This window comes from Populus alba, chromosome 2 (genome assembly GCF_005239225.2).
Source record: "Populus alba chromosome 2, ASM523922v2, whole genome shotgun sequence".
NCBI classification, from domain to species: domain Eukaryota; kingdom Viridiplantae; phylum Streptophyta; class Magnoliopsida; order Malpighiales; family Salicaceae; genus Populus; species Populus alba.
In genome coordinates, this window is record NC_133285.1 from 1,970,614 (window position 1) to 1,991,472 (window position 20,859).

At 34.4% G+C, this 20,859-nt stretch overlaps 2 protein-coding genes, 1 non-coding gene and 1 pseudogene across 3 annotated transcripts; 2 read left to right on the top strand and 2 right to left on the bottom strand.

Moving 5' to 3' along the window:
* The first annotated feature begins 811 nt into the window (after positions 1–811).
* Positions 812–4,237, top strand: LOC118052745 (probable 1-acylglycerol-3-phosphate O-acyltransferase). The gene is made up of 9 exons (XM_035063781.2): positions 812–1,254; positions 1,339–1,575; positions 1,671–1,717; positions 1,823–1,941; positions 2,034–2,194; positions 2,634–2,743; positions 2,817–2,916; positions 3,703–3,826; positions 3,921–4,237. Exons 1-9 carry the CDS (start codon positions 1,043–1,045, stop codon positions 4,044–4,046), a joined length of 1,236 nt encoding a protein of 411 aa, XP_034919672.1. The 5' UTR covers positions 812–1,042; the 3' UTR covers positions 4,047–4,237.
* Positions 4,238–9,807: 5,570 nt separating this feature from the next.
* On the bottom strand, positions 9,808–13,560 carry LOC118052746 (uncharacterized). The gene has a single exon (XM_035063782.2). It carries the CDS (start codon positions 13,368–13,370, stop codon positions 9,996–9,998), a length of 3,375 nt encoding a protein of 1,124 aa, XP_034919673.1. The 5' UTR covers positions 13,371–13,560; the 3' UTR covers positions 9,808–9,995.
* On the top strand, positions 13,378–20,347 carry LOC118052630 (protein ACCUMULATION AND REPLICATION OF CHLOROPLASTS 6, chloroplastic-like; annotated as a pseudogene).
* Positions 16,574–16,646, bottom strand: TRNAE-CUC (transfer RNA glutamic acid (anticodon CUC)). The gene has a single exon. It is a non-coding gene; the product is annotated as a tRNA-Glu (tRNA).
* Positions 20,348–20,859: the final 512 nt, after the last annotated feature.

Here is a 20,859-nt window from a genome sequence, read left to right on the forward strand (position 1 = left end):
CGGAGTTTTAGTTCCGTCGAATATTCAAATGACGAGGGAAACAGAGAAATTGAATGGAAATTCGCTGTTTTTACACCAAATAATTGGCTTTCTTGAGCAAAAATCAGCAGCGAAGATTCTAAATGTGATAGCTAAACGTCCTCGTAAATCTTTTATAGATAATATTAGGTGGTATCATACTTTTTTTTACTCCCTAATCCCATATTAAGTGTCCTATTTTTCATTTTTAGCAATTTTAATGTAAGTCTATTCTAAAAGTTAGAGTATAATTATTATACAATTCCACTCATTTTCTTTCTTTTTTTCTTTTTAAATTTACCTAAAATTAACATTTAACTAGGTAAATATAATTCGGTAAAAAAGTGAAATAACATGTTTAAAACCATCACTTTTAATCAATTCTTTTATTTCTAGATATTTGTGCAAGAATCATCGGTAAATTATTTATGGATTGAGGGAGTATCAAAACCAATATTATTACTACCAAAACCAGTCAAAAACTTGAGCGCTTGCCTAACAAGTTATTGAGAAATTTGCAATTAAAATAACGTGGGGGAAGCGTTTCGAATGCAGACCCGCATATTCCATTACGTCACTGCTAACGCAACTAGTAAATTTCTCCGTACGTATAACAAAGGATCATGATCAAATGCTACCAAGACCACTCATTGTAAATGTTAATCGCCAATCATAATTCTCCAAATCATTGGCGTACTGTTCGTGTGACTATGTGATTGGACGTTTCTTCCACGCCCTTTGTTTCCCAGGCTATTTGTAAGTACCTTATTAAACACAATTTGTCATCCTCTTTTTTGGACTCGAAGTGGAATCATAACAAAACCTCTCTTCTTGAAATCTCTAATGACTTCTCAACCTTCCAGGCAGCGCGGTCTCGTAACGGAGTCAAACCCCATTAACATTGTGTGGCGCACAATCCACCAGGCAGTCACCGTTATCTATAAATAACTCCGTATTTGTAATCACGAATTTGAAGAACCATTTTTTGTCCTCTGATTTGCTTGATTATATCCAGATTATTTTTATGAACCTGTTTCGCTCACGTGTGTCAACCTCAGTCGTGTCTAGAATGGCCGGAGAGCTAGGATCCTCTGCTTCCGTTCCCACCACATCATCATCATCATCATCATCATCATGGGCAAAAACAAGATCTTTGTGGCCTTCTATTCTCCGTTGGATCCCCACTTCCGTCGATCACATCATCGCCGCCGAAAAACGCCTTCTCTCTCTAGTCAAGTAAGCAATCCCCCGATTCCTTCTCTCTTTCGTCGTAGTCGAGCGAAGCGAAATCCTAATTTGTGTGTAATATGGGAATTATAGGACTTCGTATGTGGTAGAGCAAGTGAATATTGGTTCGGGTCCACCGGGGTCGAAAGTACGATGGTTTCGATCTGCGAGTGATGAGCCTAGGTTTATTAATACGGCGACGTTTCAAAGTAAAGAGGATTCTCCCACGCTTGTAATGGTCCATGGATATGCTGCTTCTCAAGGTTTCTTCTTCAGAAATTTTGACGCTCTTGCTAGTCGTTTTAAGATCATTGCCATTGATCAGCTGGGGTAATTAAGCTTGTATTATCTCTTAATTAACATTAATCGTTTTCTTCTTTAACTCCCCAGCTCTCTGCTAACTCACCGGTTAATTTTGTGTACAGTTGGGGTGGATCAAGTAGACCTGACTTTACCTGCAAAAGCACTGAAGGTTAGTTAATTTTACATTTCTTAAGAGGATTTTATGAGTTAAGTACTTTGGAAAATGCTTTGTGTGCTTGGAAACGAATCATGTATGTTAAGTTTGGTAATGTAGAAACTGAGGCGTGGTTCATTGATTCCTTTGAGGAATGGCGAAAAGCGAAGAACCTTAGTGGCTTTATATTACTTGGGCATTCTTTTGGCGGGTACGTTGCGGCTAAATATGCACTCAAGGTGATTTGCTTTGGCTTGGTTGTTGGTATTTTGAGGATCATATGATTGCATTTTCTTCTTTTCTGATGATTGTTTGTGTGTCTTTGTTATAGCATCCTGAGCATGTTCAGCACTTGATTTTAGTGGGACCTGCTGGATTTTCGTCAGAATCGGAATCCAAGCCCGAGTGGCTCACCAAATTGAGGGCAACTTGGAAAGGAGCTGTTTTTAATCATCTGTGGGAATCTAATTTTACTCCTCAGAAGGTTGTTAGGTATGTTTCCTTTCCCCTAGTCTGAGTGTCCTTGAACATTTCTTTAAAACAATCATTTTAGATTGCCATGTATAATTGTACACGTGCTTAGCCTTCATTAAGTTATTCTTCCCCATATAGTTGGTCTGTGGCAGCATCAGCTAACCCATGAGCCAAAAACTGGGAGTGAGATCAACATTTTGTTTTGTTGTCGGTTAAATAGTTTTGGTTTGAGTTCTTTAGGTACTTGGAACCAAAAAGATTCTCAATAAATGCCTTAAATACGATTTTATTATGAAGTGTACTAGCTTTTGTAGAGAAAGAAGGTCTTTTTCCCCTCCCCTAGCTCCTTTTGTTACGATATTCCATCTTTATTTTATTCATAGTACCAGTATAATTGATGCATCAAGTTTCCTTTACCTTTCTGTCTCTGACAGCCCTGATCAATCCTTTTATCCAGAGGTTTAGGTCCTTGGGGTCCAGATCTCGTAAACCGCTACACAACTGCTAGATTTGGTGCCTATTCGACCGGAGAAGTTTTGAATGAGGAGGAGTCCAAATTGCTATCAGGTAGTGTGGGATACCATCTTTTGACATTGTGCACTCATTAGTAGGTATCTGATGCTTGCTCTTTTAACTGCAGATTATGTGTATCATACTTTAGCTGCCAAAGCTAGTGGAGAGCTGTGCTTGAAATATATTTTTTCATTTGGAGCATTTGCTCGGATGCCCCTTCTACAGAGGTCTGATAACCCCCCTTGTTTTTATATTAATTTGTTGCTCCAGTGTGTCAAAATACCTTCCTTCTGTGAATTGAAGTTGACAGCATTGTGTTGGCCAAATTTTTCTGCTCATATGTGAAACTAGAACCTATTGCTGCATCTGTGTTCATGGTTGAAAAAATGGTCTCTCGTCTGTGTCATGGGTGTTTTAGGTGCATGTAGGGTTTTATGCTGTTGCAAGCATCTACTCTGTTATTTAGGTTATTTGATTGCTGGGGGTCTAGGAACTATAAAGGCCTAGAAAGCTTGGCACGGAATTTCAGATCACTTGCTTGTGTAGGGTGGAGAAATGAGCTTCTTACAAAAGCCCGTTCTGCTGAGACCATTTCGTCTGTGAAATGGCATGCATCCGATTTTGGTTGACCAAAAGGATGTTGGAAAACCCGGACATGGTGAAGAAAGAGCAAGCGAGTTAGAGGGTGCCAATGGGTTTTATTCAGAAACTTCGCGTCTTCCTCTTTGCAAATGAAATATGAGCATAGCCTAAAATGAATCTAAAACTTAGTTTTGAATATTAGCTTGCAGTCCTAGGGAAATCTCTATTCCGGCATACGACTATTTTCCAGCGCTAAACATCCTCTGATTTAGGACGATCATCATCTCATCTTAGATGAGCTTTGGATAGTTACCATAAATGATGCATGGATGCCTGCATTGCGAAATAGGATGCTTGTGCTCTCTCTTTTTAACATTCAAAATAAAGTCCCACTGAAGGAGTTACTAGACACACCCATGTTTCATGTGCAGTGCATCAGAATGGAAAGTGCCAACCACTTTCATATATGGCTTCGAAGATTGGATGAACTATCAAGGTGCCCAAGAAGCTCGCCAGCATATGAAGGTCCCATGCGAAATCATTCGGGTCCCACAGGTCTCAATTTTTCTCAATTAGTATGATAAAAAAACTCTAGTAAAAATTGGATCCAGTGCTGATTGGATTTTTAATTTTTTTTGCCAAACAACAGGGTGGGCACTTTGTATTTATAGACAACCCAACCGGCTTCCATTCAGCTATGCTCTATGCTTGTCGGAGGTATATTTCACCTAAACCTGAAAATGAACGTCTCCCCGAAGGTCTCACGTTTGCTTAGAAAATTATCACTGTAATTTTTCAGTCATCTGTGTATAATTCATCCGGGAAGGTTTCGTGGCTCCATCACAAATTCATATTAGCATCTCACAAAAAAAATATTCTATGCTTTACGTGTATGTCTGATGTACTCTTGTACGAGAATTGTATTGTATGCGGCTTTATATATTGAATAGTAGTACTTGTGGCGAATATGGGCTGAGGAAATTGAAACTGAAAAAAGGGAAAGGGAAAAGCCATCACTCTAAAAAACAGTATTTTCATGACAGAAATAGAATGTACTGGTTATATTACCGTGTTTATGTACTTAGATATTTACCCGTGTTTCCTTTTGCTGTGTATTGGATAATTTTTTTAGTAAAAAAATAAAATTGTTAGTTTTTAAATTTTATTTTTTTAAAAAAATTATAAATTAAAAAGCTTATGAAAATTATTTGCATTAATAAAAGTAAAAAATAAAGTGTTAATACATTTAGCTGCAACGCAAAAATAATAATTAATGTATAGGTGTAATTAATATTTTTTTTATATTAATTAAAAAATATAATTATGAATTATATAGTGAATATTTTTATATATAATAAAAATCATATGTATTAATAAAAGTATATAAGATTTTAAGTTAATTTTTAACATAATTTAAAAATAAAATAATATTGTAATTGTTATGATGAAAAATCACTTTCTTAGTCCACATAGAATAAATTTTATAAAAAAAATTAATTTAGTTAGTTTTTTTTAAATAAAAATAAAACCAAATGGAAATTAATCACCTCACTTCTCTTAAAATAGAATTAGATTCCTAAAATCTGATGAATGCATTTATTTAAATTGAATTTCATGCAACGATATTCGTATCACGCAAAGGGTTTGTTTCACATTAAAGCGTGGGAGTTTCAAAAAGTGATTGTCCCATCAATATTAATAAAGCACACCCCCAGTATATGACCCGAGTATAAAATTAGGGTAATCCCATTAAAGATAAACCTGAAATAATAATGAAGTAAGATTTTTGATCAAACAAATATTAAGAAATGAAATTAAAAAGAAAATATCAATACAAAAAAAATATATTAAACAAAATAAATAATAATTAAAATAATTAGGTCTAAATTCAACATAATACTAACTGAAATTAAATTTTAAAGGAAAATTTAAATAAGATTAAATGTTTATGGATAGAATTGAAAAAACAAATCAATTAAGAAAATGATTGAAAAAATAACAATTAAAATAATTGGCACCAAATTTGACATAAAAATTCAGTAAAAAGTAATTCTTAAGGATAGAATTGAAGAAAAACAAATAAATAAATAAAATGATTGAAAACAAAAAATAAATTATTAAGAGAATAAGAACTAGGTTTGATAAAAAAAATAACAAAATCAAACAATCATGGGTGAAATCGAAAATAAAATATATTTAAAAACAATCAATGTAAATAAAATAATTGCAATTACAAGAAGAAGGACTAAATCAAAAGACAAAAGAAATTGAAGGTTTTGTATAATTTTTTACCTGGCCAACACACAATTCAATGAAGAAAAAGAAGAAAAAAAAAGCCAATTAACATGAAACCAGACCTCACTAGTATATACGTGCCACACATGGAGGAAGATGATGCAGAGACACATTAAATAATACGGTAGAAACTTGACGTTAACCACCACCGTTAACAACACACGCCGCTTGAAGGCTGCCAACATGTGTCAAGCATACATCAACAACTTTTTTATATGTACACAAAACCAAAAATGCTCCAACTAAATAGTAATAACAAAAAAACTCTTATGAAGAGATTACAATCATGCCTTTGAAGCCAAGACCAAGGAAGTTGAATGGCAAGGATAATTGAGTAATTTAACTATTCATAAAATTATAAAAAAATGAAAAATGCTCTTAGGATGAAATAACAATAACAAAAAAAAAAAAATAACAATCAAGCATTTGAAGCCAAAGCTAATAAATTGGCATAATAAAAGTACATGCATAATTCAACTATTTATGAAAAAATTGAAATCACCATATGGTCCTTAGATCAAAGGTCTAATTATTTATTTTTTAAAGGTAATACTGTAATTGCACTGTTATTAAAAAACAAAAAAAAAATAATACCATCCCCAAACAAATTAAAGATGACAAATTAGTTGTATGCAAAGACCACTCCACGTATCGAGTAAAGCTTTATAAATTAAAAAATAAAAAGTAAAACTGTAACCTTAAACATATTTTACTGTAGATAAGCTACAACGACAAACAGCGCAATTTAGTATTTTACTTAATTGGATAGGTGCGGGGGCTTTGGGCCTATTGAGATCTGCTGCAGGCTTAATTGAGCGGAGAGCCGAATGAACGAGGCGGCTTATTAAACAGCGCCTTAAAGTCGCAATGCAAAAAAGGGAACGAAAGATCTAAGGAAGCGTGTGCAAGTTTATAATGCAGCCATAATTAATAAATTCTTTATCAACGTTTATATTTTCCAGATCCCCCCCAAGAAAATAAAAAATAAAAATAAAAATAAAAATCCTAGCCAGCGCCTAAAGAGTGAATCCCTGTCGATCGTTTATGTTACCACTTAGAAACAAAAACGTCGCCTTCGTAGAGAATCTAGGCCCCGCGGTCCTAATTTCACTTGAGAGAACCGCACTGTAATAACAATGGAGTTGAATTTTCTCGAGAGGTCCATTAGAAGCAAGCATTCTTGTATGGAACGCAGTAAAATTTGGAGATCAAAGAAGGGGCGAGAAATGTTTTTGAAGTACAAGCTGACAATGACAAGTCCTGAAGTTGAACGCCGATGCTTTTGTCCTCCAATGTCTTACTTTTGATGGGTAGTGGGGATTGGGTTCTCTCTGAAACTCTTATATCCGTCAGAAGATTCCTTGTCTAGTGAACATTATATATCAAACATATAATTTAGGATATAAAATTGGGATCACTTTCATAAATAACAAAGCCAAAAAAATACTGACAACAAAAATATTTATAAAAAATACTTAATCAAAATGATTGAAAAAAATAGTAATTAAAAAAATAAGAATCATATTTGATATAAAAAAAAAAACTAACAAAATCAAACAATCATGAATAAAATTGAAAATAAAATCCATTTAGAAATGATCAGTGTAAATAAAATAGTTGTAATTAAGAGAAGATGAACCAAATCAAAAGAGAAAATAAATTGAAGGTCTGGTATAATTTTTTGTAAAAGAACTATGTAATTCAACTATTTATGAAAAAATTGAATTTACCATATGATCCTTTGGACCAAGTGTTTAATTCTTTACTTTTTAAAAGCAATGTTATAATTCCACTGTTATTAAAAAACAAAAAGATTGTGTCATCCCAAATAAATTAAGAATGATAAATTGATTGTGTGCAAACATCATCTTACCTGTCGAGTAAAACTTTAAAAATTTAAAATTTAAATGTAAAATGTAAAAAAATAATTTTGTTGTAACCTTAAACATATTTTACTATAGTCGATTTGTAATGAAAAACATGGAGTATTTTATTTATTATTATTTTTTATTCATATGAAATATCTGAATTAACTTATACATAACTCAATTAATTTTTATAAATTTTAAAATAATAATCATACAAGCCCAGAGTAATTATTTTATTTGATAGGTGCGGTGGCTTTGGGAGTATTTGCTGCAGGCTTGATTGAGCGGAGAGCCGAATGAATGAGGTGGCTTATTAAACAGCGCCTTAAAGGCGCACGTTGAGAAGATCTAAGGAAGTGTGCGCAAGTTTATAATGCAGTCACAATTAATAAATTCTTTATCAGTTATATTTTCCAGGATCCCCCCCCCCCAAATAAAAAATAAAAAAAATAAAATAAAATAAAAATCCGAGCTAGCGCCTAAAGGGTGAATCCTTGTCGATCGTTTATGTTACCACTTAGAAACAAAAATGTCACCTTCGTAGAGAATTCAGGCCCCGCGGCCCTAATTTCACTCGAAAGAACCGCACTGTGACAACAATGGAGTCGGATTTTCTCGAGAGGTCCATTATCAAGTGTCAGAACCTTTTTTACTGCTCTAACTTTGCTATGGAGCAAAGCAAGACCAAAAATCTCACCTCTGTGTTATACCAGAGCAAGCATTTTTGCATAGAACGCAGTAAAATTTGGAGATGAAAAGAAGAGATGAGAAATTTTTTTAAAGTACAATTTGACAGTGACAAGTCCTCAAGTTAAACACCGATGCTTTTGTCCTCTCTTGACCCTGTCGATGGGTAGTGGGGATTGGGTTCTCTCTTAAACTCTGAAACCCGTCAGAAGATTCCTTGTCATTCTTGTAGTATTTGTTTTTAAAGAATTTGTTTTTATAAATATATTAAAATAATATTTTTTTTATTTTTTTAAAAATTTATTTTTGATATTAATATATTAAAAAATCAATTTAAAAAAAATCAGATTTTACAAAAACACCACCGGCACATACACATAGGTCATACTGTATTTCTACACATCCATAAACCTGAAGATGAAGTGGTTGGGACCCTATAGCCAAAACCATACAACTTTCGTGCCACTACAACTGACATGACAGGACCAGGAGCCAACGATTCTTAAACGTTACACGTTTAATCCAATCGAGATCCTCTACTTTAAATTTGATCAAATCAGCTCCTCCAATTCCAATTAAAAGAAATTTAAAGTTTTATTTCCAGTCTCATCATAGTGATTGGAATTAATATGGGTGCTTAAATGTAAATTAATTCAGATAAAGGGGCCTATATCGCCCTTAAATGGTAGCAAGAAGGCGACTATATATTTGTAGTAGGAGAACTCGTATGAAAATATATAATACATTGAAGGACCATGGTTGAATTTAAGCACCTGGAGTCAGTCAGGGACCACGTGCTGGTCAAAACTTTAAAATCCAACGTGGCAACGGCTTCAATACCTGACTGGCTAGTTATCATTCATGCCTTTTTAAAAATCCTGGCAGAGAGACACTTTCACGGATCTTGACGCCTTCCATTTCCTGTTTCCGATAAAGACACCTGGGTGTTGCCGGTCTCATCAACGGCTACTTTTCCCTTAGCCCTATGTTCGCCACGTGTCATATCGGGTTCTGGCGGGAATCAGGGTTTTGGGTCCTCCTACATGGAGGAATCACGGGAATAGATCTTCCGAGTTTTTGACCATTGAATAGAATAGAATTAGAGACTTTTAGATGTTTTTCTGATTTGTATTGAAAAATAAAGTATCAAAATAATATTTGATTGGGATTTTAAAAATTAGGAATTAAAATGTAAGATTATTTTTATAAAATCAGTTACAGATTATATTAGTTTTTACTTCAAAATGTATGAAAAATGATTTTTTTAGATAAAATAACATTTGGTTTATTTAAAAGATAAAAATAAATTTAAATATTTAAAACTAACTAGATTGAATTATTTTATTTTAACTATATCATATCTGAATTATATGGATTTTAATTAAATTGTTTAGTAGATCTATTTACTAAAAACATATAATGATTTGATTATTACTTTTTTTACTTACATTCTTTATGATATCCATATGTTTTTATAAAATAATCCATTTCTTAGTTTTTTTTAATGTTTAATTCTTTAAAAAATGTTCAATTGAAGCTATATTTTTAAATGGAATTTTATTATCTTATATATATACATATATATAATGTTAAGATACCACACATGACACAACACAACAAACTGTTGATAGGTCACAGCTCGTACTCTCAAGAGTTAACAAACTTTCTTCAACGGCGTCGTGGGGTCAAAGTCATGCAAAATCGGAGGAAATTCAGGAACAATAAATACAGTGAAAAAATAAATAAAGACACCCTCTTGGACTGATGGTGATAAATTGAATTACATCACACTAATTAAATAAAATGAAAATAAAATGAAATCAAGAATGACTTTTTTCTGGAAGTAAAATACAAAGGGAAAATAAAATGCTTCTTCAAATTGGAGAAGGTAGTGAAGATGGAATATCCGGTCCAACCCTACAACCTTCAAGCATGAAAACAATATCAGCCATTGATGGTCTATCAAGTGGATCAGGTGCTGTGCAAAGAAGGCCAACTTTGATTCCTAGCAAGAACTCTTCCCATTCTGATGATTCCGGGTCTAACTCAAGCAATCCGGGTTCAAGTAGTTCTGATATTTGGCCTCTTTGCAATTGCTTTTTCACCCACTTGACAATGTCTTCGTCTTGCGTGAACATAACTGGTTTCCTTCCTGTTAGAATCTCTAACAATACAATGCCAAAACTGTACACGTCAGCTTCTTTTGTCGGCTGTCCTGTTAATGCCACTTCTGGTGATATATAGCCTAGAGAACCCATTGGGGTGGAGGACGAGGAAGCTTCTGCTGGTGTTGCTATGGTTAACTTATCGAGCCCGAATTCAGACAAATGTGCTTCGAAATCAGCATCGAAAAGGACATTCTGTGGCTTGACATCACCGTGAACCATTGAGAGTGAATGCAGGAAAGCTAGCCCACGAGCAATGCCAAGAGCAATCAAGTGGCGCATTGGCCAGTTTAGAACATGCCCGTCTTGGTGCGAGGCTTCTTGAAGGAGAGTCGCAAGGTTTCCGTTTGGCATGTAATCATAGACGAGTAGCCTTGCATCAGGTGGTCCTGCATAGTAGCCACGTAAAACTGTTAGGTTTCGATGCTTCACCTTGCCTAGTGATTCCGCTTCTTTACGGAAGTTGCCTGCACTGATTGATCCGTCTGGGAGGCGCCGGACTGAGAGCACCATTCCATCTTGATATGAAGCCTTGAATACAAGTCCATATCTTCCCCTGCTTAAGACATTGTCCTCGTCAAACTGTCTAGTTGCCTCCAATGTCTCTGCATATGTCATCTTGTTGTTGAACATGACAAGTTTTGGCCCTCCGTTTTCTCCACTGCCACGACTTCTGTCTGCCCCTGAACTTGCACGAGCAGGGCTTCGCTTCTTCTCACCGGTTACCCCATCTCTAAGCCTGCTGCGCCAGCGTAAAAGACTGTAAATGTATGCACAGCAAAACAATGCTAAAAGGATAGTTGCAGCTATGGGCACGCCGATGAATAGAAACAACTTCTTCCTCTTCCTCTTCTTAACATCTGCACATTCTCTATCCACTGGCTTACCACATAATTTCCCATTCATAGCAAACACAGAAGGATCATTGAACCGAGAACCTAGCAACTCTGGAATCTCTCCTTCAAGATTGTTCCTTGATAAATTTAAGTATATCAAGCTTGGAATGTAGGAAAGATTTGCTGGAATAGTCCCGTTCAAGCTGTTGGAGGAAAGATTCAGAACTGTGAGGTTTGGTAACTTCGACAAAGACTCTGGTATATGGCCCGAAAGATGATTAGCATCCAACGAAAGAGAAATCAAAGGGGAGCATCTATAAATATCCTCCGGGATCTCACCAGTTAAAGCATTCTCACCCAAATCAAGCTTCTTCAAACGTGACAAGCGAGAGATATCACCTGGAATGCCGCCCCTCAGATGATTAGAACGCATTTCAAGCACTTCAAGACTCGAACAGTTACCGAGCTCAGCTGGGATCATACCCGAAATATAATTCCGAGACAATGAAAGAACAGCCAATGACGTAAGAAATCCATAATTCTCCGGAACCACGCCAGTGAAGGAATTAGATGTGAGATTCAGATACTGTAGACTAACTAAGCTGCTGAAACCTTCAGGAACAGCCCCAGATAACTTATTCTCTTCCAAAGAAACAACTTGCAAACTTGGCAAACCAAATATCTCAATCGGCAACTCACCGGACAAATTTTGCTTACTCAAATCCAGAGTTGTCAGCTTCAACAAACTCCCAATACTAGCCGGAATCCTCCCTGAAAACCCACAAGCACTCAAGTTCAAAACCATCAAACCCTTCAAGTCCCCTATATTGTAAGGAACCTCACCATAAAACTTATTAAAACTCAAATCCAAAGTGGTCAAATTTGTCAAGCTCATTATCTCCTCAGGCACATTTCCACTCAAATTATTAGCCTCCAATTTCAACGTTTCAAGCTCAAAAAGACCTCCAAAACTCGGTGGAATCGAACCCGAAAACAAATTCCCTCCTAAAGACAACAACCTTAACCTCCTTATTTCACTTAAAAACATAGGAATCAGACCACCAAACCGATTCCCTTCAAGATCAAGAACCTGTAAGAAACCACATTTTACAATATGATTAGGAATATCACCAGTTAATGAATTATTAGCCACTCTAAACTCCTCTAACCTCGAAAGATTACCAATACCATCCGGCAAACTCCCCGAAAATAAATTTCCTGAAAAATCAACCACTTTAACCGTAGTCAAACCAGTCAACCAAGACGGAATCACGCCGTTAATGTGATTCTCGTGAATATCTAAAACCTCCAGAGTACTAAAACAACCTTCATTTGACGGCGGTTCAATTCCCGTGAATGCATTAACTCCAAACTTCAGAATCCTCAGCTTCTTCGAAACTCCACAGACAACATTCGCCGGAATCGAGCCAGAGAGTTCATTCCGAGAAAAAGAAAGCACTTCGAGTTTAGGTATTAAGCCAATACTTGCCGGTACCAAACCTTTAAGCGAATTATCTTCGATGCTTAAATGAATAAGCGATGAACAATTGGCTATTGCTGATGGTAAAGTGCCGTACAACTGATTAGAATCAAGCCATAAGTACTCAAGCTCTTGAAGTTGACCAATGCTCGCCGGAACTTCACCGGAGAATTTATTGTACGACAAATTGATGAGTTGGAGCTGAGATTTCGATGAGAAGTTCCCCGGTATCTCACCGGATAATGAATTTGATGAGATATCAAGGTAACGGAGAGAATTTGAAATGTAACCAGAGATTTTTCCGCTAAGGAAGTTGTGAGCGACGTTGAGGAATTGAAGGTTAGTAAGGTTGACGATAGCTGACGGAAAGTCACCGGAGAGTGAGTTGGACTGCAAGTAAACGGCGCGTAAGAGAGAGCACTGAGAGAGCGAGGGAGGGATGGAGCCGTTGAAGTTGTTTGAGTGGAGACTTAACTTCCGCAACTGGTGTAACTTTGAGAGTTGGTCAGTGAGTTGACCACTGAGTTGGAGACGAGGTAGCCGTACTTCATGAACTCGTTTATTGTAACATACAATGCCATGCCAGTCACAAGGAGCTGACTGCGTGGATTCATCCCAACCGTCTAATGCTCCTAGTGGATCGTTGAGATTGAGCTTGAACGACGTCAAAGCTTGGATCTCCTCAGACAAAGAAACGACATCGCTTTGAGTGTACGTTATTATGGTTGCAGAAATGAAGAAGAGAAAAATAGCCGTTGCCGTGGACATTAGAGAAATGAAATGGGTTTTGGCAGTGGAAGCTGAGAGAAGAAATGGGAATGAAAAATGGCGGCCAGGTTATTTAGTGGAGGAGACAGAGGAGGAGGAGGAGGAGCGTGTGTGCAAGGAGAGATGGACTGGAAAGAGTGGAAGACAGAAACGAGGCCATTTGTTGGGTTGGGGTCTTTTTGCTCCGTTGTTTGTACTTTGTAGTCACACTATGCTGTGTGTTGTGTTGTTCGTTTAATGACATTATTTTATCTCTAAATTGTTGTGGTTATGTCAGGATAAGCTATGAACTGTTGTTTCGGTACATTGTATCCTTAGAATTATTGTTTTTTTTTAAAAAAAAAAATTAAGTAGTTACGTTATTTTGAATTATTAATATTAATGGTCAAACTTTGACTTTAAATTAAATGTTTTATATGCAAGGGATCAATTTTTCCTTTTTTTAGGAAATAGTTTTCTGTTTCATGGAATACTAAGATAATAAAGTTTTGCTAAATGGCATGATATTGTATATAATATATCAGTTTACTGTAATTTTACACGTGTTTGATATTATAATGTATAGTAATTTTATTTGAAAATATTTTTAAATAGTTTTTATATTTAATATTAACCCATTAAAATCATAAAAAAATACTTAAAAAAGATATTAATTTAAATTTTTTAAAGTGAAATAAACTTTTAAAACACACTAAAAAACAGGAGTTACCATGCTCTAAAGTACTCTTGTTTGGTATTGTGTTTTTACATGTATTTAAATATGTTTTAAAAGTATTTTTAATATAAAAAAATATTAATTTTTTTAAAAATATTTTCATGATAATTTTAATATTATTTTTTAAAAAATTCTAAGTCATTTACATGCACTGAATTGATAGTTGGACATTATTATGCCACAAGTACTGTTTGCCCTTTTACATTCTCGCAGCCAAAAAAGGTGCATGGCCTTTTAAAAGAATGAAGGCTATTTACCGGGGGAACTTTTTTGCACTTTACTTTCTGGCCACTTCTCATGGTTTTGATCATTAACTTGCTCGTGGATTCTCATCACGAGGGGCTTGATAATGCCACCCTGACAGGAGGCGTGGTGGGTTATCTGAGGGGGTTCGATAAATTGTTGGAGTCCACGCCGGCCGTCGTGTCATCTGGGAAGCAGAGAACTTTAAACTTGGCGTGGCAAGATGGGGAAAACGGTCCCAATGGACGAGCCACACAGCTCAGTCAGCTGGCCGGTTGGAGTATCGAGAATTAGATTAAGCAGATGATCACTAAGCTTAGCATTTTAATACTCTGAACATGGATTTATTACATCCCATTGACAAAAAGAATAAGAAAATGGATTTGATCGCGAGTGGAAAACATTGAATATGATAAGATCTAGGGGTGTGTGGAGAAGGTTTTGGATGTTGATTAAAGGTAATGATTTTGTCATTAACAGTAATGCTCCGAACTTGGATTTATTACATCCCATCTCAAAAAGGAGGAGGAAAAAAGAAATCCTGATGAGCAAAAGCATCGGCTAAACTCAGTTAGCGATATCCTAGAAATCAACTCGATGATGGGCTCAAATTGGATTGACAAGACTGGGTCATTAGAGCCATCTGATTGGCTTGATCTTCAATTCAACATGTAACTGTTGCATACTTGATTTGTCTAGTGAATGTTGACTGTCTCTATCGCAGCGGCCAGCAGGTAACAAGGTCGAGTGCTACTGTGCATGATCAAGCCCCGGCCTGTCTCCTATCCTGTAAGACGCATTCCTCCTCCACTGTTTTAGGATTCTTTTGTTTGTGTCATATTAGGAAGAGCAATGGAGATTCACCTCTTTTGACTTTTTAGGTGGCAACAAATCCGTAGATCAACCAAGCAAAATCCCATCCACACGGACGTTTGTTTTTCTTTATCCGCAAACTATGTTTTTCAAGAAAACCAATTCCTATGAATTGAATTTTCAAGATTTTCCACGTTCATTACCTTGCCTTGTAGGAGAAAAAGAGATGGGGGAAACAATACTCTGTTTTCATGAGTGTTACTTTTTTCACAAAGACTGCAGCACGAAGAAAGGATTCGAAGATTACAGCAAAAACTGAGCAAAAAGAAACACACTCGACTGCTGTTATGATTATAATTATATGAAAATTTTTACTAAAATCCAAGGAGGCTTCATAGACCACAGCATCACTGTTTAAAGTGCCATTCAACAATCAAAAAATAAAATGGTGATAGATTCTTAAGCAAAGATGACAGAATATTTGGAACATTTGTGTCCTCTGCTTGATCTTGAAGTCAAAGAACTCATGAATGTGTTAAACTGTATAAAATACCCTAGATTTCAGTGACTGGCATGAAAATGAGCAAGATGGGAAGATCAAAATATCTGGAAAAGGGAGCAAGACGGGAGCAAAGAGAAACAACGAGGGGGTGTAGACAAATTAAGGCACTGGTATTTTGAAACTTTAAGATGGAAGAAACTACGATAGTGTTTGTTTTAGTAAATTTTGTGATTCTAATTTTTTAAAAAATAAGTTTTAAAAAAAGTATGGATTAGTTGGATTTAGATATGTTTTTGGTAAAAATTATTGTTGAAATTTATGTGTAACAAAAAACATATATAAAATGATTGAGATAATTATGTTTGGAAGTGTGGTCGTGGTTGTTTTTCAAAAGTATTTTTTACTTTGAAAATGTATTAAAATAATATTTTTTTTATTTTTTAAAAAAAATTATTTTTGATATCAGCGTATGAAAATGATCTAAAAACACAAAAAAAATATTAATTTGAAGCAAAGAAAAAAATAAAAAAATTTTAAATTTTAAATTTTTTTTAAAAGCATTTTTGAAACGCAAAAACAAATAGGGTTTAAAATTTTTTTACGAACTTAAATAAAAAAACATGTAAAAACTGCTACACAAAAACTTGAATTTCAAACTTAATTTTTTTAGTAATTTCATGATATAAAACACAATTTCCTTTGTTATCAAATATATTATTGTGTTTATTTCACCGCTAACATAAAATCTAGCAGAAAACAAACTCAATGAATTTAATAATATAAAAAAATATATTAATATAAAATAAAATAATTAAATTTCAAAAGGAAGCTTTCCATATAGACATTGATACGCCTTCTTCAGTCAATGGAGGGAATCGCTTTCAACTGGGCTGGACACCTACACGCAAAACTTTCTACACAAGAATAGCTTTCCGTTGCCGGGACTTGAACCCGGGTCTTTCGGGTGAGAGCCGAATATCCTGACCAACTAGACTACAACGGATGGTTGCGTCATGTGTTTGCTATAAAATATTATCAAACAATATTTCTGATTCACTGTTATTGGTGAGTTTTTCAGTCATGTGGCATGAGAGAGGTCTGTGGAAATGTGGCCCTTTGGTCCAAACAAAATTTTCACTTTTGTTTTTTGTTTTTTTTTTTTATTTTTTTTTATTAATATAGATATTCAAACCAACTTGTACTTGTACCCATACAAAATTTCCATACTTGATATTGCATTTTATGACTTCTCTCCAAGTCAATTTTTTTTTTTATCCTCACATACCTAGTACACATGCAATGTAATTATGATAGTATATTTGTAGTAATTTTAAAAAATATATTTGAGAGAATATTTTTAATTTTAGTTTTAAAAAAATATATTTGTTTAAAACAATTATAAAATAAATTTTAATATGTAAAATAAATAAAATATATGTTAGTTTAGTTTTTAAAAAATTAAAATTTAAAATTGTATTATATATGAAATTCAGTAAAAAAAAAAAACATAAGTTATTGGGTTTTTTTTAATCCTAATTAAGTGAAAACATATGCTAGTTTGTTTTTTTACATTTTAAAAAAAAAAAAAATTGAATTTTTTTTTAATTTTTTTTATTGCTTTAAATTAATATTATTTTATTATTTTCATATCGTTTTAGTCTACTAATATTAAAAATATTTTTTAATAAATATTATTTTAAATAAAATATTTTTTAATAAATATTATTTTAAATAAAATATATTTTAAAATAAATCAACATCACATTTAAAAAATTAATAACCCAATGTTAAATAATAAATCCTATTTATTTTTACGTTTTAAAAGCATTTAAAAAAAATTAATTTTTTTTAATAATTTTTAATTATTTTAATGTATTAATATTAAAAATAATTTTTAAAAAATATTAATAAAATATATTTTAAAAAGCAACCTGACTCAATCAAAACCGACAACTGCCACTTTCCAATGGTCTGTAAATGTGCCCTCGCGTCATAGATACGTGGCACCTTTGAGCTGATTTAGAAGTCGTTTTCTATAGAGGACAAAGTTGCCGCTCTTTTAATAAACTTTTATTAAGACTTTAATGGTCTTTAAAACTTTTATCTTCAGGTAGTTCCAAACTACTTGGGGTAAGTTTTTTCTCTTGTCCCCATGCTGACCCACGTGAACTCAGGACTATAAATAGCGTACTTTCATTACGGGCTTTTCACAAACTCATCGATTATGGCATTTTTTTGTGTATAATATAAAGGTTTTCGCAGAACATTAAGAGTAGAACTAAAATCTTTATTGATTAAATATTCACATTAATGTTTTTTATTTAAGGTTTGAGTTCTTGTAATCTATTGGAAAAATAAAATAAAATCATTATTAAAATTCAATCAAGCTACTTAAATATTTATAATGAGATGATTTTTTAATATAATATTAAAATTTTAACAGTAAATAATCATAAAGTCAAATTTCATCCTTTTCATTTTTTTAATTAAACCACTGAAATTAAATGGAAAGGATTGGTGGCCTTCGTGAATTTCAAGTTAAAAAAATTCACTTAAAAAATATTTTTGAAAAAATAATAGATGATTGTTTTTGAGGCCTTGATCAATATTTTAGACTGAAATGATTATTTAACCTATCACATTGCATGAATTAATTTTATTTTTCATTCGCAAGGAGGCTTATTGGATATTTTTGGAGACGCTTTTTAATTGGTTTCCAAACAAAACTACATCGCTACTGCCTAGTTTTTAACATATTTCTCTATTGTGTTGTTTTGATGGTGTTTGTTAATATATTTTATGCAATAAAACAATATCTTTGTGAAGAGAAGTTCACATAAAAATTGACGAACATAGGGAAAAATTTCCAGTTAAAAACTTTATGAAACATGCTAGATGTAAAAATACAATTTTAGTTTGGGGACTCAATTGATAAATGATCAATATATTAGGGGTTCATTTCAGGTTTTACTCTCATTTGTCATGGCTCATCCAACTACCCTGCCTATCAATGAGGCTTGAACGCAAATAGTTTCTCAATCTTGCACCTTCTCTGACCGTCACCAATTTAGTCATCATTATTATTATTTTATTTTCTGTTTTGGTATCAAAAAAGGATATTTCAAGGGATGCAATGGCGTTGAATCCACCGGATTTTATTAGAGGGCGTGAGGTTCTGGAGAGGGATTTGAAGCTGCTGTAGGTACCACATTGCGCTTGCTTCGTGTTTAGTTAATCAATCATGATTCAAGAGTGTGTTTTGTTATCTTTTATTGGTTGCATTTGGAAGTATTTAGAATGGAAAAATGTGAAGACTGAGAATTCATGAAAATGCTAAGTTGCTAGAGCACGACCTGTGATATTATTTAGAGGTGGAGCAAAAGAGTCTTGTGCATGGGATTATTTTGCAGTAATTTGTGAATGCGTCTCAACATAATGAATTTACTAGAAGAAAAGGGATGGGTTTATTTTGAATGAAGAAATAATGATGCAGTGAAGTTTTTTCTTTCTTTCTTTCTCATCAGTTATACCTTACGTTGATGCCCATTCAAGTTATTGGACTCTTGATAAATTTCTGTTGTGGATGCAGGAGGAAGGAGCCAGTAGCCTTGGACCAGATTTGCAGGCACGGATTGATGAGACATTGGGAGAGATTACCCCTCGATCTGTCCTAGAGCTTCTGGCCTTGCCTCTCAGCGACGAATACCGAACAAGAAGGGAGGAGGGTCTCCAAGGAGTCCGGAACACGTTATGGGCTGTTGGAGGAGGGGGAGCAGCGCCTGTTGCTGGAGGATTTACCGGGGAAGATTTCATGAATGAGGCCTTCTTACGCATGACTGCAACTGAGCAGGTAGAGTACAGAAGATGATCGTAATGAAATGTACCTTTGCCTAATCATTTTTGCCCAATTCTCATTGAAAATTTCTCCTTGTGAAAGGTTGACCTGTTCGTCACCACACCAAGTAATATCCCAGCACAGAATTCAGTTGCCCCTGTTGCCAAAGCTTTCGTGGGTAAAAAGCCCCATCTCAAGATGCTGATAAGTGATAACCTATTTGGACAACTTCAGCAGATTAAGGTAACAAATCAAGAGAGTCTTGTTTCTGTCTTTAATTGCACGGAAAACCATGAGATTGACTTCGCTTTGGAGAGTGGTCTTCGTTCACTGCTTCTTGGCGAGCTTGACGAGTGTCGTAAATGGTTGGGTTTAGACAGTGATAACTCTCCTTACAGAAATCTACCGATTTTTGATTTTATCATGGATGACGATGGCAATGATCTTCCTGGGCTTTGTAAATTGTTGGAGACATGGTTGATGGAGGAGTTATTTCCTAGATTTAGGGACACCAAAGTTATAGAATTCAAGCTCGGAGATTATTATGATGATCCTTGAGATATTTAGAAAGGCAGGAGGGAGGTGGTCGTTCTCCCCTGGGTGCCGCAGCAGCCATAGTGAGAATTGGAGCTGAGGCTACTGCTGTTAGTGATCATGTGAAGGCTAGTGCAATTCAGGCATTGCAGAAGGTGTTTCCACTTGGCCACAAGGACATGGGTGCAGAAATCCATGAGGATGATTTGATCAATTATGTTCATCCTGCTGTAGAAACAGAAGAGCCTTTTGAAAGTCTTGGTCTAGAAAATCCTGAAGAAATGTTTTCTGATGAATGTATTTATGTACATGTTACACATGACCAAGTTACTTAAAGCATCTTCATTCCTTGTCTATACTTCTAGCAAGAAAGCATCGTCATTCCTTGTGTCCTTTTAGCCAGAAAGTTATGTTTTTGCTTCTGACAAGAAAGTTATGTTTTAGCATATATAAATTTATAAAATAAACGTGTGCTTACATGTTTGCTGTTAAAAAAATAATGACTTATCCAGGTATAATTTATCTAGAGGTATCAATTCGATAATATCTCTAGTTCGGGATGGAAAATTATTGATTAGTACTTAAAAGTGTATATTTATCAAAGGTTTTATATCATTATTTTACACTTAAAATATCAATAACTTTTTAACTAAAACATGTTTTATAATAACAAGTCTAATATTATAAAATGCCTTAATATATGGTAAATGTTCATCTTAAATGCAGGCCTATCACATAAATCAAAGGATTGATTGATGAGTTCAAGTATGGAAATTGAAAGGACAAAGAGAGGGCCAAACTTAGAAAAGAGATGTTGGTGCACTTCAAACTGGAACATTGTTCGGTA

What these genes read in the sequence shown, in the direction of transcription:
- LOC118052745 (XM_035063781.2), top strand. Translation starts at nt 1,043, where the DNA reads ATGAACCTGTTTCGCTCACGTGTGTCAACCTCAGTCGTGTCTAGAATG. An exon ending in CGGCTAAATATGCACTCAAG is followed by an intron (nt 1,942 to 2,033) that starts GTGATTTGCTTT and finishes TCTTTGTTATAG; the next exon opens with CATCCTGAGCATGTTCAGCA. An exon ending in CGGATGCCCCTTCTACAGAG is followed by an intron (nt 2,917 to 3,702) that starts GTCTGATAACCC and finishes TTTCATGTGCAG; the next exon opens with TGCATCAGAATGGAAAGTGC.
- LOC118052746 (XM_035063782.2), bottom strand. Translation starts at nt 13,370, where the DNA reads ATGTCCACGGCAACGGCTATTTTTCTCTTCTTCATTTCTGCAACCATA.